Source organism: Dromiciops gliroides, chromosome 4 (assembly GCF_019393635.1).
Source record: "Dromiciops gliroides isolate mDroGli1 chromosome 4, mDroGli1.pri, whole genome shotgun sequence".
Classification (NCBI taxonomy): Eukaryota; Metazoa; Chordata; class Mammalia; order Microbiotheria; family Microbiotheriidae; genus Dromiciops; species Dromiciops gliroides.
The window spans coordinates 364,829,876-364,849,013 of record NC_057864.1 but is presented as its reverse complement, the minus strand read 5'-3'; the positions used below and the strand labels follow the sequence as shown (position 1 = coordinate 364,849,013).

General features: G+C 36.3%; 1 protein-coding gene across 1 annotated transcript in view; it reads right to left on the bottom strand.

Moving 5' to 3' along the window:
- The window catches only part of LAMA2 (laminin subunit alpha 2), an 804,877-nt gene that overhangs the window by 80,082 nt on the left and 705,657 nt on the right, over positions 1-19,138 (bottom strand). Inside the window, 4 exon segments of the mRNA XM_044002871.1 lie at positions 10,453-10,607; positions 12,483-12,488; positions 14,083-14,265; positions 16,058-16,174. Coding sequence (XP_043858806.1) covers positions 10,453-10,607; positions 12,483-12,488; positions 14,083-14,265; positions 16,058-16,174 — 461 coding nt within the window.

Here is a 19,138-nt window from a genome sequence, read left to right as displayed (position 1 = left end):
TGGGATTTGTAAACTATGAGCAATAAATTATAGAAAGATTCTATGTAATCTTTATTACACATTACATGTTATTATATATAATATATTATTTTTATATCATAATATTTTTATGTAGTATTATATGTAATCATCAAGCAAATCCAAGTTATCTCAAGAAAAATGGAATGCTGATAATGTAAATAAAGATGTAACCCCATTCCCAAAGCCCATGATTATTGCACCATATTCTATCTCTTCCTTCTGTGTTTTTTCACAGGCTGCCCCCCCTGCCCCAAAATGTATAGAATGCTCTCCCTCCATTTCTGCTTCATAGAATTTACCCATTCCTTAGAGGATGTCCTTCCTGATTTTCCCAGTTGTTAGTATTCTCTCTCCTGAGATTATTTTTCAATTACTTTGGACATTTTGAAAATGTTATGTTAATGTTATGTAATATGTTAACCCCCTGTTGAAGGTAAGCTCTTTGAAGGCAGGGACTGTTTCACATTTGTCTGTTTTTATTTTCTGTGCCCATCACAGTGCCTGTCACCTAATGGGCTCAATGAAGCTTCACTGAATTGCACTGAATTACATCAAACTATGCTAAGAAAAAAGCTAGGAATACCAACATGAAACAAGACCAAAACTTTTCTCTCAAAGACCTCACAAATACAGCCCAAGGATGAGACAATTACAAATATCACTATTGTATAATACTGTACATTTAATAGGATAACTGCACTGAGTCCATGAGACCCCCAAACAAAGAGATCACTAAAAATCGGGAAAGGGGGGTGGGGACCTAGAGAAGGCTTTATAGAATAGATAATACTGGAGCTGGATCTTTAAGGAAGAGAAATATTTCTATAAATGAAGATGTAGAGAAAGAAAATTCCAGAAACAAGAGATAGCATGCACAAAGGCAAGACAATACGAACAGGGAAGACAAGGCTGAGGAGGGACAAAGAATCTTATTTGGCAGAAACACAAAGTGTGAAGAGGAGTAATTGTATGTGATGGAGTTAGAAAAGTAAGTTGGATACAGACCATAAAAGGATTTGTATGCCAGATTAAGGAGCTTATATTTTATTCAATAGGCAGTGGGAAGTTACTGGAGATTTTTAAGCAGGGAAGTGACATGTTTTTTGAGTAGGAATATCTGTCTCCTTCTGTACCAAGGCTTCCTATTTCAATTTCTTTACTTTCCTTTTTTCTTCTCCTTTGATGGGTACAAGGTGCCTGGTTTTATTTTTATGTCATATAAAACATTCATTAAGTACCTACTAGATGTCAAGTATTATAGGAAGTGTGGGGATACAAGGACTTAAAAAGAAAGTCCCTGCCCTCAATGAGCTTACAATCTAATAAAGGAAGACAATATGCAAAAAGTATGAAAAAGGGGAGGGGGAGGAAGAGGCAGGGAATATTGTGTATAAGTCAAAGCAGTCTCAGAGTAGTGCAAGGAAATGAGAAATGAGATGTTTTGAGCTGAGCTCCTCCCTTAATCGGAGGTTATAGAGCTTTGGCTTCACTTTGAAAGAGAGGGGCAGAGGATCTCCCTCTTTGAATCAGAGGTGGAGTACCAAGGCTCATAAGATCTTGCAGGATGATGAAGTTTTTTCTAATAATTAGGTCTAAGACTACAGAGATTATTATGTCAAGTAAAGTCAACAAACATTAAGTGGTTATTATGTGCTAGGTAGGCACTGTACTATATGATGAAAATACAAATAAAAGCAGAAAGAAAGATGATCCCTGCCCTCAAGAAACTTAGAGTTTAATGGGGGGAAGAAAATGTATAAAACAAAGCTGAAAAGCATGTTTATGGGTACCCACATAAGGGAATGATAGAAAAAGTCCAGAGAATTAGGAGTACACTCTGGAGAGGAATGAAAATAGAGCTGGCTTGAATATTTCCCTTAAAATGAAGTTATTGAGAGGAACCATCCAATCAGAGGTGGAGGTCACAATTCTTGATTTCCAGTGTTGGAGGTCCAGTAGTGGAAGCAGTATGAAGAATAGATTGGAAAGGGGAGAAATGGAGGTGGGATGATTAGTCAGGAGGTCATTACAATAATCTAGGTAAGGAGTAGGGGACTTGAAATAGAGTGGTAGCAGTGGGAAGAATTGAAATATTGTGAGAAATATTGAGAAGTTGGAAGTTGGAAGAGATAGGAGTTGACAACTGAATCAATGTGATTATCTATATCTGATATCTATAATATTATTGGTATAAGGGATGAAATTTTTAGGTTCAATCAACAGCTCCTGATCACTATTCCTAAATGTGGAAGCAGTGCCCAAGCTCTATATCCAAGGCTTGACATTTTTCCAATCAAAGGCCAGTCCCACAATGAACACACATAGCAAATAGCAAAGAAACTTATTTATCTGAGTTGAAAGCGAAATGGAAATCAGAGAATGTATGTATTGGAGGATATATACCAGATAATACAGAGTAAATGAGCTATTCCATTGAGAATGTGATAACTAAGATCAACCAAGAGAGAGAGTCTTCGTTCTCACCCAAGGGGCAACTCCTAAAAGTCTCTAGTGTAGTAATCTGGGGATAGGGAGATGGTAGAGACTGCCCAGCTCTTGTTCATGTCAGTCTTTTCCCCAGAGTCTTTCTCTCTATTCATAGATTTGAGGAGAGGTTAGAATCATGCATCTTCTCTCTCAAAATTGGAAACCCAAAGAACCTGAATCTCTCTTCATTCCTACTCTTACCAACTCCAACCCTCATGCAAGTGTGGGTATTGAGTGATCAGTCTTTACCAAGGAGGAGAGAGTCCCATGCAACTGACCCTTTAAGCCAAAGGTTACACTGGATTTAAGCAAGGCACAGTATCCTTGTAGACAAGATGGAGGCTAGATTGTAAATCTAGCTGGGGTTGAAAGTGATTGAGTAAACTAAAAAGGGTGATTGATGTTGTCAATCTGTAAAGTCACAGGACTTTGTCCTTGGTCCTGTTTTGTGTAACATTTTTATGAGTTACTTTTATGAAGATGTATATGGCATGCTTAGTAAATCTTCAGATGACATGAGGCTGGGAGGAATAATAATAGTCAAAGGCCCTGAAGGAGTGTTGCATGGAGGAAAGAGCACAGGCATTGGAGTCATATGGTACCTGGGCTTAAATTTCTCTTCCAATTGTAAAGAAAATTTAAGTATAACTAACCTGAAAAATTATATAACTGGACTTATATGAAAAATTATAACTTTAGAAAAATTACAATTGGGCTGTAAGTACCTTTGTGGTTGCCATTCAAATGTAAGAATATTTTTGCTAACTTGGGCCTAATTTGGCTGAGGGGCCTAATCTAAATGGAGGACTAATCTATCTGGGGGGACTTTTCATTGGCTGCCTATCTGACTGCTATTAATTTCCAAAGCCAATCTCTTAGGGCCTTTTAAAAATTTCTCCACACTTGCTCCCTCCCAAATTGATAAGCAAATGATTAAGAAGCCTCTTAACTAAATAATCAAAGCAGAATTTATTTATAAAAATCAATGTAGGGGCAGCTAGATGGCGCAGTGGTTAAAGCGCTGGCCCTGGATTCAGGAGTGCCCAAGTTCAAGTCCAGCCTCAGACACTTAACACTGACTAGCTGTGTGACCCTGGGCAAGTCACTTAACCCCCATTGCCCCGAAAAAAACAAACAAAAACAAAACAAAACAAAACAAAAACAAAAATCAATGTAAAAGATAAGGGTTAAGAAATGCAAATTATACAACCTGTCTGCTTTTAATATAATAAGGGCCTTTGTCGCTTCTTACCTTAGGGTATGCTCCAGCTTTCTCCAACTTTCACTCTTTTTCTCCTTCACTCCATCTCCTCTGCACTTTGCTCTTAGCTTTTTTTCCATCTCTGTCAGTCCCTCTCTTTACACAGCTTCAGTCTCCTTAGTGAGCCCCCTTTCTGTACTGTCGTGATAAACCCCCAAGCACTTCTTCTCTCACAGACCTCCTTGCATCCTCCTGGTCCTCAGGCATTCCCCGTTCTTGCTCTTAGCTTTTTCTCTGTCTCTGTCAGCCCCTCTCCTTACATAGCCTCAGTCTCCTTAGTGTCCTTGTAGCAGCCCCCCTTCTGTCCATCCACTCTCCCTTTCTCCAATCTGCTTCTCCCTGTACTGTCTCCTTCTGTTCTTTTAATCTTCCAGCCTCCCCCTTCACTGTCTTCTCCCCTGTATATATGTTCCTTCTCTCCCCTCAAACCTCAGGTTCCCTGTGCCCCTGCACATGCCAAGCTAATCTGCTAGCTGCACTAGGGCTGTGCCCAGCAGGGTTCCAGGGGCCCACACCCCATGCTGTGCACCTGGGACCTCTGAATGGGCTGGGCTACACTAGGGTCTGGCAGGACAAGCCTGGGATCTCCCCGGCAGCTCCCCTCAGGGCGGAGGGAGCTGGGGCTTTTTTTCCCCCAGCCAACTGACCTGGTGTCCTGTAAAGCCCATGGGGCTTTTTGGCTCAGCTGAAGCAGAGGGGGAGGGGCACCAGCCCCACTTATACAGAAAAAAACCCCTGAGGGCCTAAGGCTTTATAATCTCAGCGCAAAGGCTGGGTCCCCAAATCAAAATAAATTCCTACACAACACTGATTAGCTGTGTGACCATGGACACCTATCACCCCTATTTTCTCTTAATGATATAGGGTCATTTGGTTTCATTTTGTTATTTCGGTTGTTTGGCACTTCATTCTCCAGATCATTTTGCAGGTGAGGAAACTAAAGTAAACAGGGTTAAGTGACTTGCCCAGAGTCATACAGCTAGTAAGTGTCTGAGGCCATATTTGAACTCAAGTCTTCCTGACTCCAGACCCAGTATTCCGTGCCACCTAGCTGCCCATCAATATATCCAGGACAGGCCTATTCTTTATGACATTTGTGGATTTTACATTTTGAGGGCTCTCCAGAAAAAATTCTCTATAAATTAAGCTTTCTTCCTTCTGCCTCCTCTCCTCCCTTCTCTCTTTTTTGTTTTTCTCTCTCTCTCTCTCTTCCTTTCCATCTTTATTTCCTTTTCTCTTCCTCCCTCTCTCTCCTCTGTTCTCCCTTGCCTCTTCTTATCCTTTCCTATTCCTTATGCCTTTCCCCTTCTCTCTCTCTCTCTCTTTCTCTGTGAAATTTCTATTCTGAAATTTGTAGCTAATTTTACTGTGATTCTTTGGTTAGCCTTCTAAAACAAAAAGCTTCAATCATTAGGAATCTACAAGGCATTTCTCATAACTGTGCTATTTACCAGTTAATCATCATGAACTCAATTAGATGTTCCTGGGGATGCCATAAATACATCTATTGGATTTCTACTGTAATTTGCCATTTAGTAAGTAGATCATTTATTTTAAAAGATTATCAGACACTTCATAAGAAAATCAACAAACCAAAAGAACACCACTTTAAAATTCATCTAAAATTCCTTTGTCTTCTCCAGCACTTGTTGGGGCCAATCAAATATATTAGAGCCAGGTCATACAATACAGATTACTGAAATATCAAAACATAATCTTCAGTAAAGATGAATTCTATTTGGAGCTGCATGTGTACTTTCTAATGTTTTGAAATAAAATTATATTTGGCATGGCTCTTTTCCCTGAAATTTGAAATACTATAAATATGCACATATGTATGATTGTACATATAGACATCATATATATGTATATGACATGTATAAACACAATATATACATAACAAATGCAAGGTAAATTGGGATGGGAGACTAGAAAATGCATTATTTATGAGAAGTAGAATATAGAATGCCTTGCTTAACCTGAATATTGAAATAAACCAGGTATCCTAAGAGGAAAAGGTGAGGAAGGAGTGTACTTTAGGGCAGTTGCTGCTAAGATATGGAAACAGAGAAGTGTAACGATTGGAATGACGCCACCTGCTGGAGACTTACTGTAGAAGAGTTCCGCCCATGAAGTGAAGGTCTTTGAGTGCAAGACCAGGAGTCTTTTCTTTGGCATCAGGAAGTGACGTTGGGTAGTGGAAGAAGGAAGAGACTAGCGCTCTGTGTCTGGCTTTCCTTTGGACTCTGGTGGAGAGCAGAGCTAGAAATGTGCTCTCCCTTTAATAGATAGGAATCTAGGTCTTTCTCTCTCTCTTTACCAAATTCTTATTCTCCTTAATAAACACTTAAAAGTCTAACTCTTGCTAAAGCTTATAATTTATTGGCGACCACTTATTGAATATTTTAGACATACTAGCTAGAATTTTAGCCCTTAACAGAAGGAAGAAGGAAATGGCAAACCACTCTAGTGTCTTTGCCAAGAAAACCCTATGGAGAGTGTGGTCCACAGGGGTCACAAAGTGTTAGATATGACAGAACAACTGAACAACAACAACAACAATGTAAAAAGAAGATGGGATGTCGAGTGTGAGGAATAACAAGAATTTCAATTTGATTGGATCATAGATTGTGCGAAAGGGAATAATGTATAAGACAAAAAAAAATAAACTGGGGCTAGACTGTGACAGGCCTGAAGTGCCAGAGTTTATACTTGATCCTAGAGCCAACAGGCAGTCATAGTTTTTTGAGCAGGGGGGTGACGTATCTGTGTTTTAGGGAAATCACTTTGAATTCTGTGTATGGTGACTTGGAGAAGGGAGAGATATGAGTGAGGAAGATCAATTAGTAGGCTATTGCAATCATCCAGGCAAGATGTAGTATGGGTCTGAACTAGGGTGTTAGCTATGAGTTGAGAGAAAGAGAAAGATGGGAAAGAAACTGTGGAAGAATTGAAAAGATTTAACAACTGATAGGATATGTGAGGTAAAGGAAAGTTAAGTGTTAAGGAAGATGATAAGATTGTAAACTAGAGGGACTAGAAGGATGGCTGTACCCTTGAAAGAAACAGAGAAGTTGAGGAAATGGGTGGGTATAGGGGGATGATAACATGTAATGTTTGGGGCATAGTATCACATTGTAAATTTGGAGCTGGAAAGGATCTTAGAGGTCATAGAGTCTAAACTCCTTATTTTATAGATGAGGAAACAGTACCATACAAGTGAAATGGCCTGCCTATGGTCACATAGCTATTAAGTGACATTACATTTGGACTGGCCCTTGGAGAATGGATGACATTTCAATACTCAGAGATGGGTGAAAGGGGAAAATTCAGTTTGATAGCTGAACTCAATTCAGCATTTATTGTTTGACTACGTGCAAGGCACGGTTCTGCTTGGTGAAGATTCAGGGGTTAAAAAAAGGTACAATTCCTGCCCTAAAATAATTCACAATCTAATAGAGGGTGATATTAGTGGTATTGCTAAGTTATATATTAAAATTACTTTGTTCTAACCCCTTTTCTCCACATGGAATGTGATCATCTATCTCTGACTCTTGAATTCCTACCCATTCTTGAATAGCCAGCCTAAGTGCAATGTCAATCAATCAATAAACACTTATTAAGTTATTACTATAAGCCAAGCACTGTGATGAAATTATCTTTATATTCACTTTCTAATAGTATTGACAACACTTTAATCCCAGCTTCACCTGGTCTCTGGACTGCTCACCTCAGGATGACTGCCTTAAGTTCTACTCTGTAGATTAATGCACCTCCTCCCTGCCTATCTTTCCTCACCTGATACTTCCAGTTCCCTTTTATGTTTTATCTTTCTATGTTAGAATATAAGATTCTTGAGAGTAGGGGATATCTTGTGTTTTTAAAAAAATGTTTTAATATTTATATTTCCAACATTAAACACATACAGTAAATGTCCAATAAACACCCTACTTGTCTATGTATGTACTAAGAAAACACATGGCACATGCACCATATGACAATATGTGAATATCTATACATGTACCTCTATTAATTTATATACACATATAAACATGTGTACATGCATAGGTATCTACATGTAAGTATATATGTATGTATATGTATGCACATGTATATACATACACACTAATACATTTACAGTATAACTTCCATCTTGATTCCTCTGACCGGTCCTTTTGAACTCCCCAAGTACTATATAATTCTTTTATGGAAGTTGGAGTTATATTTCTTATCTCTTCTACTGGACTGTAAAATCCAAATATCTTAGCCATCTTTTTATCCCCCACAGTGACTAATGCAATAACTTGCACATAGCAAGGACTCAGTAAATATGTTTGATTTTAAATGAAAGTCCTCATCCTCGGAGCAATGTTTGCTGTCCATTTTGTCCTTTGTCTCTCATACATAATTAGCTGACAAAGTTGAGGCTCTCTCTTCTGTAATCTTCTCTGTCTTTACTGCTGCTTCCTCAGTCTTTGTCTACTGTTACACCTCCTTTTTCTTGCCTTATAGCAATTTTCCTTTTCATCTGTTGTGAATTCTTTCATCTTACAGTCACTGCTATGACCACTTTTAGGATTGTCACCTTTGCCAAATGGAAGGAAGCAGATTGACACTCAGATAATTTGTTCTGGGTTACTATAAAAATCTTGATATTCTTGCTAAACTTTGATTATCCAAGACTGTTCAAAGCCAAGGGAATCACTTAAGAGAAAATCTATTTGTTAGTGTTAGATTTAAAATGGGCAATCTAAACCTGGTGAATTTTTCTATTCTTGATGGTAAGGAGTGAATTTGTTTCACAGGCTATTTCATTCAGGGTTTTGCTTTAGAATTTAGCTATTATACCTTAAACCTACTGGGCAACATCTCCAAAAAATTTCTGCAGCTACCCTAATGATCTCCATAAGTAACTGGAAGGAAGGATATTCACAATTTGTAATTATGTGATGATACTTGAAGAAATGGACAAGGTATTTAAGTATTTCATACTCTTGCTTGCACTTTTTAAGAAAAGGATAAAGTCTATTGCCCAAAGTATTTTTTCCCTCTTAGTACTGGGACCCTTTTTTAAAAGGGACCTTTCTATATAATTAGCCTACTGAAAATTAGCTCCTTATTTCTTACCACATTAAATGAATCTGTGGAAAGTGTGTTTGGTTTGGAGACAGTGATTCTGAGTTTAAATCTCTGCTCTGCCACTTTCTGTGTGATCTTGGGCAAGCCATTTAATTTTTCTTGGTCTTAGTTTTCACATTTATAAAATAAGAGGATGGGATTAGATTACTTCTAAGATCCTGTCCAGGTTTAAACTTGGGCTCCTATGTTATCCTGAAACTCTGAAAGTCCTTTCAAATTCTTCTCCACAGGGCATGCTGTCCCTCTCACAGGACTTCCCATTTCCTATCTCCATACCTTTGCACATTCTATGTAGCTCAGGCATGGCATATACTCTGAGCTAATTTCTGCCTCTTAGAATCTCTACTTCCCTTCCAAGCTCAGGGTTCCACCACATACATTAAGACTTCCTTGATTTTCTGTTGTCAATGAATCTCCATCCCTCATCACTCTGTCTTTATTTATGTTTGTGTCTATCACAGATAACAACATAGAATCACACAGTTGGAAGAGGATTCTGGCAGAGACAAATTTAGTCTCAATCCCAATATTTTTTTCAATAATTAGAGCTTTCCAAAAAATGGAATGAGCTGGCTTGGGAGGTGGTGGGTTCCTCTTCCTTGGAGGTCATCAAGCAGAGGTTGGACAAACACTTGCTGAGTATGCTAAATCAGGGAATTCTTTCATATATAGGTTGGACTAGGTGGCTTTGGAGGTTCCCTCCAACTTTCAAATTATACAATTCAATGTTGTTTCCTAGAATCTAAGTTACTTGAAGGTAGGGACTGTTTAATTTTTGTTACTGTGTGCCTAGAGCTTAGCACAGTGCCTAAAATGTAGGCTGTGTTTAGTAAATGTTTATTTGATTGATTGCCTAATCTCAATTATTTCCTGCTACTTATTATTTTGTTTCTTGGTTTTAGTCAAGCTAACTTAATTAGTTAGATTCATTCATTCATTCATTCACTCAACAAATTTATTGAATGGCAACTATGTGCAAAATATTTTAAAAATGTCTTGTTTATTTTGCCATGTTCATCCATCCATTGTAGTTAGAACATTTAAATATTGGTCTCTCTTACCTGAACCTGATTAATATAAGCATCTATAGAAGCTTTGACATGGCTTTTACTTCCCATGTTCTGAACTACACTCCAGGAGGTATGTAAAATGCTGCATCACTCCAATGTCTAAATTAATAATTAATGATTATCCGTTAAATTCAGTTGGTTTTCTAAACATCTAGAGATGCTATATCCTGCAGTATGCAAAGATAATTAAAGACACCCTCCCACTCCCACTCCCTGTTACCCTTTCATACATTCTAAAAATAGTATAAAATAGAATTTACCAAGACTTTATGGATGTCCAAGTAATAATGACTGTTTTCATCCCATCCCTTGCAATTTCTCATTAGAATTATAAGACCAAGAGTTAGTTACAAGGTAGAAGAAAAACACCAGGTAGCAAATATATAATCTGATGAGGTTATTCCATTGGGAATAACACTAATGAATTACTACCAATAACTTCATAATACTGAGAAAAAAGAAAAAGTAGCTTACGGAATTGGCTTGTTTCCGGGCTTGGTTTATCAGTTCCTTTATCTCAGATATATTTTTTTTCAGGTTATCCTGAAGTTCCTTGAGTGGCTTGAGTTTATCTATCAACCGATCAGCTTCTTCCTCAAGATTTTTAACAGTGGCATCTGCATCTGCAACTTCACAGAACCAAAGACAAACCAAAGACAAGTTATGCTGGTGGTTCAGCTTGCTTACATGAGCAGGAATTTCTCCTTAGCCATGCAGGAAAGAAAAGTCATGGTTACTAAATAGATGAAGCATTGGAATGATAATGAGGATGTTAGTCAGGACTAAAGTAGGCCAAAGAAACTGAGGTTAGACCAGGAGCTCTATTTTGGGTAGGTGATGATATTTTAAGCCCACACCAGAGGTAAACAGTGTGGTGAATTTTTTCAGTTGTTGTTTGGTGCTGTTGTTGTTTTAATTCCTAATTCTACTCATAGGACTGGGCTTCAGATAACATATATTTTGCTACAAAACTAAGTGGGTAGAATATTCTTTGAAAAGGTCACCTTATTCTGCCATTCTTTTTCAATTCATGACTGCATAAGCCAGTCTACATATAAAACATGGGTAATTACCCTCTTCAATTTTTGTTCTTGTTGAATATGTCAAAGAAAGTAACTGTCACAATGTCTCTTAGCAAAGGAATCCACTGATGAAAAATTCTTAAAAAGTATTTTCTCATATCACTTAAATATCTCATGCTGCAATTCAAACCCATTTCCTTCTGGTGCCTTGAGTAGAAACAATGAATGACTGGTTAGTGTCTAGACATGTTATTCCATAGACTCCTAGAATGTAATTTTTTCCCCCCTTGGAAGAAGTCAGGACATTTTTAGAGGCATAATTATCTTTTCTTATTCTAAGATTCTGGCAGCTTCACCTGATTTAAGGTAATTTATTCACTCAACAAGCTTCTGTTTTATCTACTCTATCATTGACATCCTTGATGAAACTGAGACAGTTCAGGCCCCACAAATTGAATTCCAGGTTACACTATGAAAGATGTCTCATGTGTCTGACATTGACCCATTCATGGCTCATCTTCAGACATGGGTGAAAGTGAATCTTTGATTATCTTTTAAACTTGTTATTTGGAAATAGGTCATTTGTTGTTCTGCAAAATTAATCTCATGTTCATGAATGTCAGAGTTTGAATGCTGTTTAAAATATTTTAAAAATGACCAAAATAGATTGGTTACATTGTTGAAAGGAAAAAAAAAGTTTTCTTTTTCATCTTTGAACTGCCATGTCTCTGACTCAGATAAAAACCTCATTTTCTTCTTTTCAGATCTTCAATATAACTAGTTTTCACTTTCCTGGTAACCTTTCGACAATTCATTTTCCTTTCCCTCAACTTCCTAATACCACACTGAAGCTTCACAAATTAATTTAGTGTCAGGAGAAAAAAAAAGCTTCCAGAATGCCAGCAGTATATTTAGAGGTCATGAGAGAGAGGTAGAGTAAGGGCCATTTAAGATTGGCAAACTCCCTAGATCCTTTCATTCTTCAATAAGCCAATGAGTCTTTTCTTTGTTGATCCAAAGGGATTGTACAAAAAGAGGTTCCTGGGGTTGCTTAGAGCATGTGTTGGGGTACACAGCAACAATAAAACCTCTGACTTTGTTGCAAGAAAGTAATCTGAAATACTAGCTAAATTTATGTGTTCTCTATAGCTCTATACTAAAATATTTAGGTGGTACTGAAGCATGGCACTCATACATGCAATTCAAGGTTATTTTTTTAACTTTGCTTCAGGTACACAGCTCATTACATTATAATACCAGTGAAACTGAATGAAATAAATCCATACATTGCTATTGGCTTTTCTGTAAGAGAAAATTCTGTTCATCATGGTGAGTAGTAATAAGGTAATACTGAAAAAAATTAGATTTATTTTTCTTAGAGCAGTACCAAAATAGCAGATGTGAAGCAGAAGCACTGGGGGATGCAGGGAGAAGAGAAACATTTACAAGTAAGGGCTTACTTGTCAGTCAAATGATACTTACTGATTTCTGTAGATATTGATGTGAAGGGGGCAAAAGGGGAGAAAATAAGACATTATGAGATGAAAATTTAGAGACTGGATAATATAATTATATACCCAAGAAATTATCTGAGCCCTTCATAAGAGACTATGTATTATAAATGGACCCTACTTTAAGGCAAACCTATGTATATATATAAAACCATATAAAATTATACTATTTTGAGTTATTCTTTATGTTACAAAAGTGTTAATTGCCATGTTCCATTAAATAGAAAGCTTTCCTTTTGCATCTTGTATTTTGAGAACTAGAATGATTGCACTCAATAGAGAGGCTGATAGCAAAAAACCTACATATAGAATGTGCTAAGAGCTGTCATCCTTTATAAATTCATTCAAAGTTAACACAAATCATTTTAAATTCATGAGATTAGGAAAATACTATTAGCTTTACAAAAATGTGGACTTCTATTCAACTTTTTAGGAGATATTGCATAAAGTGATTCAGTGAGCCATTTGATCTGATTAATTTTTCAGCCTTCAGAAGAAAGCTATGCATGTGAATGTTGTGTGTCTCTATCTTTATTGTTATTAACCTGTTTTGGATAGGTTTGCATGACTGCATTGAGTGAGAAATTTCTCTGAAAAGTTCTTGTGTTTGCAAATATTTATTAAATAACTTTTCTTGAGAAGTTTTCATAAGAGATGATCTGGTTTTGTTTTTTTATTTTTTGAGTGAAATTCAATGAGCCCAATGCACTGTAGGTTTCATACTAAAAGATCTGTTGGCTGTTGGTTGGAAGGGGAGTGAAGTGAGCCTCCCCAAATTCCTTTCTGGAGAAATATTTGTAAGATTTGAAAACTTATATGGATGCAGTCAAAAATCAGCATTTGGTTCCTTAGGATTAGCAAAAGACCTTGGAGCATCATCATCAAAAGCATAGCCCCTAGTGAAAACTGGGTTTGTTTTTTTTTTTTACTCTTGGACCTCTTTTGAAGTTCAGATTTAAGAGCTCCAAAATCCTAGGAGACTTTATCTATGCTCTGAGCATTTTCTCCAAGATTACAACTATGTGTTCCATTACAGTGAAAACCAGAAAGTATTTATGCCAAGTGTCAAACCACCATGGGAGCCTTCAGAATCATCCTCTAACTGCCATGTGACATGTTGGGAAGGATACTGGACTATATCCAAAATCCTAGGTTCTAGTTCTAACTATGTCCCCTGGATCAAGTCACTTAGACTTTCTAGGCCTCAGGTTCTTCAGCTGTAAAATCAAGGATTGTTTCATGGATTTATGAGCCCATATGCCCAACTGGGTATCCTTGAAATGTCAAGAGAATTCAAGGAAAACCCTTTGAACATTATGTGGATTCCCTGTGCTGAATTGATGAGAGGATATGAATCAGAGCGTCCCAAGATGGGCAGAGATGGTTGTGCTGCAATCTGCATCAATGAAGAAAATAATTACACTGATGGGGGCACAGGTCCATTGGCATGCTAGACTGAAATGATGAGATTGGGCTAAAGTTCCTCCTTAGCTTTAGCATTCTATGATTCTATGATATAATTTTAGGGTAAAGGAGCAAAAGTCATTATAAAAATAAATATAAGAACTTACTGTTCTTGGCAGGGTCTTTCACCACAGCATTTGTCTTGGCTACATCATCGGCCAGTTTATTGTAATTGTTCCTCAGGCCTGCAAGGTTCTGGTTGAGATCTTTAATCTGTGCCAGGACATCTTTTGCTGTATCATTGGCTTGTCTCGCTTTGTCTTTAACAGCTTGCAATTTTGCAGCTGTATCTGTCAGCAGTAGAGAGTATGAGAATCAAAACAAAGGGTCAGGTTATCGTGGTTTCATTTGTGACTGTCAAAGTTGGATCATGGGTCGGTTGACCTCAAGACTGTCTCTTTCCAAACAAAACAGGCTGAACTTTAAGTCTCAGTCTTACAAAATGGAAGCTTTCTTAGTCAAATTAAATTTTCTTAGGAACCTCTACAATGAATACCTGATTAAGTCAGAAGAGCAAAGTGATTATTCTCAATGCTCTCTACCAAGGGAGGATGGTGATTTGCTGCTCAACATATTAAAAAGAAAAATTAATCTTCAAGACTTATATAGATTCATCAAAGTGAGGCTTCAGATCTAATCCTAATTCCCAGAGACAAAAAGTGAATGGCTGGACACCTTAGGTTCAATTTTAGGACATGAAGAAATTTTAAAGTATACAGAGACATATACACTATTAATTTCAAGTATTAAAGCATTATACAATCTTGTAAGTTTCCTTTCATTTACTGCTGAAGAAGTTACATGGACTTTTGGAAAAATATGATTTGCTACTCAACATATTAAGAAGAAAAATTAATCTTCATTAACCACATAGATTCATCAAATTGAGTCTTAGATTTAATTTAAATTTACAGCATCAAAATAAATGAATGGACTGTCTGGATTTAGTTTTAGGGCATGGAGACATTTAATACATACTTGGAGTGCATGTAAAGCATGTATAGATATTTTGATTATAAATTATAGGTATATACTTTGACTATCACATAGACTGCATATAGATTACATATAAGTTTTATTATATGGGTTACATAAATTCCAAATGATTGTTTATGAATATTTATACTTTAATGCTTTTCTTGTATAATTATTCTCTTTTTCTACATATTTACAGGTGAAATAGAACCACTAGAATATTAGAATATATGAATGTATGTGTAAAATGTATCTTAGGTATACATGTGTAATGTATTCATTTTTAGCTACTAAAACATTGGGCATTCCAGAAGTTCCCCTTCATTTTCTATAGTGTAGGTCATAAGGATGTTGGGAAAACTATTTACAATTTTAATTTAGAAAAGAAAAAAAACATACATTTTGGTAAGTAAAAAGAATAGCAAATAAACAAAACAAAAAATATAATCATTCATATATACAATAAGAGCATCTATATTTTTTGTGCGTTTTACATATACACACACACACACACACAGACATCTCCTTGAATACAATATAGAGAACATTAATTTTTGGTCAGGTCAATTCAACAGCTTTATATTGAGTGTACATAGCAAGGAAAAAATACAACAATATTTTCTAGAGTGTATTAAAGCAGCACTATACAATGCTATATCATCAAGGCCTTTTTGAAGGTTAAAACATTTCAAATATTGAGTTTTCCCTAGGTATGTCTATGGAATGTATTGGACTCCTGAGTTGGTTACCATCATCTAGAAGTTCCAATAAAAGCAGGGCTAAAGCTTTACTTATTGATTATGACTTCTTTCCTTCCAATTAGTTAAAACCTTGCAGTTAGCAAAACAATATAACATAAATATAATTATTATTTCATCTGAAATAAAGGCTAACTGATGTTTGGTTTGGGAAGCGATAAAATTAAACTGAAAATACTTGTCAGGTTTCAGTGTATCTTCCTTATAAGAAAAGAGAAGGAATTAACCATCAGAAAGTATTAAATAGGCACTGCCAACCCTTAAGAATGTTATTTTTGGGAAAATATTAAAATTGCCAATATACAGATTGAAATGACTAAGCTCAATGGAGTTCTCAAATACTGCTTACCAGTTGGAATAGCTGATAACTTCCCCAATGTGTCATTTAAACTTTTCAGGAGGTCACCATTCTTTTCATTAGCATCTTCCAATCTGTTTTTCATGCCTTTCAGATTATCATCATTTTCTGAAAAAAGAAAAAAAAGATATGAACATTTTTGCAGCTGAAATTGTTAGATATGCTACTATACTTATGTATTATTGGTTTAAAACCAATAGAACAGGTTGAAGATGACATTAACAACCATATTTTTCATCAATTTATTAGAACCCATGCTCTGATCTCTCTCCCTCTCCCTCCATCATTTATAGCACATTTTGTGAACCTAGCCTTTTAAAACTCCATAGAGTCAACAATAATACCAAATCTTTCTCCTCTTATGGTCTGGACTCTGTCTGACTCATTTTGATGATTTCCCATACAGAACAGGCTCAGTAAAAGTCACAGACCAAATGTAGAGCACTGTGCCTGAGCTCCGTCTGGCATAACTCCTTTTTTACATCTGGCTGTTTTCTGTAAAATTGTATTACTTGAATGGGTCATTCTCATAGGTTAAGAAAAGCCCTCAAGGGAATCTGATTATTAAATAGCCCCCCCCAAAGTACTGTCAGTAAAATCATTGATTAAAATGTATTTAGACTCAGAAAACAAAATCAGATAAAGAGAAAAGCAATATTTAGCACACTGCTGTAGAAACCGACATTTTCCATTAGAGTTAAGTCAATATTTTTACAAATTGCCTTGCAAAGAGATTTTACGATGAAGGTTTCTCATTACTTTCCCATACTTTCCCAAATGTTGAGTAGTATAGTTCAGCAGACACAATATAAAACTGCAAATACCAATTTTTCAGGTATCTTAAACATACATTAACTATTTTTCCTGGTTCCAATTTCACACTTCCTCTAGTGATGTTGACTATAAACAGCATGAAGCTGAATATCCACAAATGAAAATAGAAGTATTAGGAGCTGCAAAACCATTTAAGGGAAAAGAAGGTTCAAACCAACCACTGAAGGCCTTAAGTTTACAAATTTGATTCAGATCTACATCTAAATAACCAACTTTACCCTCAGGATTTAAAGAAGGTTTCTACTGTCTCCTTGACAAAAGATAATCTAATATATGACTAATTAATAAAATATTGAAAAGAAAAATAAAAGAGTTAACCCTGAGTTTGCTCAAAGATTTCCTCCTTTATGATATAAAGCAGTCTATTTTTTTGTGAAGAGTTTTTAAGGTATTATTTGTGGCTGATAATTTAAATTATGGATTGTCCTATTAGATATATGCTGTAGCATGAACAGTGTTCCAGTACTAATGACTTAGAGATATAAACACTAGCTATAAATCCTCCTTGAAATATTTGCTATGTACATGACTCTGGACAAATCACTTAACCTCTCTAAGTCTCAATTTCCTCTTCTGTAAAATGAAGGAACAAATTATTAAGCACCCATATGCATTTAATAAGCATTGGAGACACAAATTCCAAAATGAGATGATACACACAGGGGAGTGGTGACCAGGAAAGGGAATTTTGTTATAGGGAGTTAAAAAGATGATGAGTCAGGGCTGCTAGGTGGCACAGTGAATAGAGAACCGGCCCTGAATTCAGGAGGATCTGAGTTCAAATCCAGCCTCAGATACTTGACACTTACTAGCTGTGTGACCCTGGGCAAGTCACTTAACCCCAATTGCCTCACCAAAAAAGAAAAAAAAAGACATAATGAGTTTATATATAGAATAATATATTTACATGGTCTTTCCAGATTCCATGGTAATATTGATGGGATTACTTTCCCCAAAGCCAGGAATGGAAGAGAGTAGAGGGAGGTTCAAAGTTGAGTGGATTATAGCCACTTAGTGGCAACAGAATAATGAATCCTTTGAAGTAGTGTGCATGTATTCCAATTTTTTCTATTAGAAGTTGTAATCATGTATGAACAGTATTTAAATGAAAAAAATCAAAGCTCAAAATCACTAATGATTGGAGAAATTCAAACTAAAACAATTCTGAGGTACCATATGTTGGCTTACATCACAGAAAAGGAAAATGACAAATGCTGAAGGGGAGGGGAGACACTAATGAACTGTTGGTGGAGTTGTAAACTAGTCCAACCATTCTGGAGAGCAATCTAGAACTATGCCCAAAAGGCTATAAAATTGTGTATAGATCCAGCAATACCACTGCTAGGACTTTATCAAGAAGAGATAAAAGAAAAGAGAAAAGGCCCTATATATATACAAACAATATTTATAGTGATTCTTTTTTTTGTGGCAAAGAATTGGAATTTGAGGGGGTATCCATCAACTGGGGAATGGCTGAACAAGTTGTTATAGAACACTATTGTGCTATAAGAAATGACGAGGAGAAATGTTATCAGAAAAACCTGGGAGAATTATATGAACTGATCTAAAGTGAAGTGAACAGAACCAGAAGAACTTTGTATACAGTAACAACAATGTTATAACAATGATCTATGGTGAAAGACTTAGCTACTTTGATAAAGACAATGATCCAAGACAATTCCAAAGGTAGCATGATGAAAAATGTTTTCCACCTGCAGAGGGGGAACTGATGAACTCTGAATGCAGATTGGAGCATACTTTTTTCACTTTATTTTTTCTGGATTTTAAAAAACATGGCTAATATGGAAATATGTTTTGTATGACTTCACATGTATGATATATTGCTTGCTGTCTCAATGGGTGGAGGAGGTGAAAGAGGAAGTGTGATAATGTGGAACTCAATTTATAAAAAATAAATATTAAAAATTAATTAAAAGAGAAGTTGTAATTATGTAAAATATGATAATTGGTTCTAGCCCAATGGAAATAAGAAGTTCAAACTCAAATAATGCAATCATTTCACTGAATTCCCACTAATGAGGACCTAGCTGTAAATTCCTCTGAGACTAGAGGCATGATTTCTAGAGGTCCAGTCCTTGGTTACTTTTCCTGGTGGGGAGAAGGGGGAGTGAAAAAATTGGTAAAGTCAAGTGCAAAATGACCAGGGTGTACTGCTAAATGGGATGTAGTAGTCTGGTATGGGGCTAGTTACATATATAGTGAGCTAGGTGAATACTT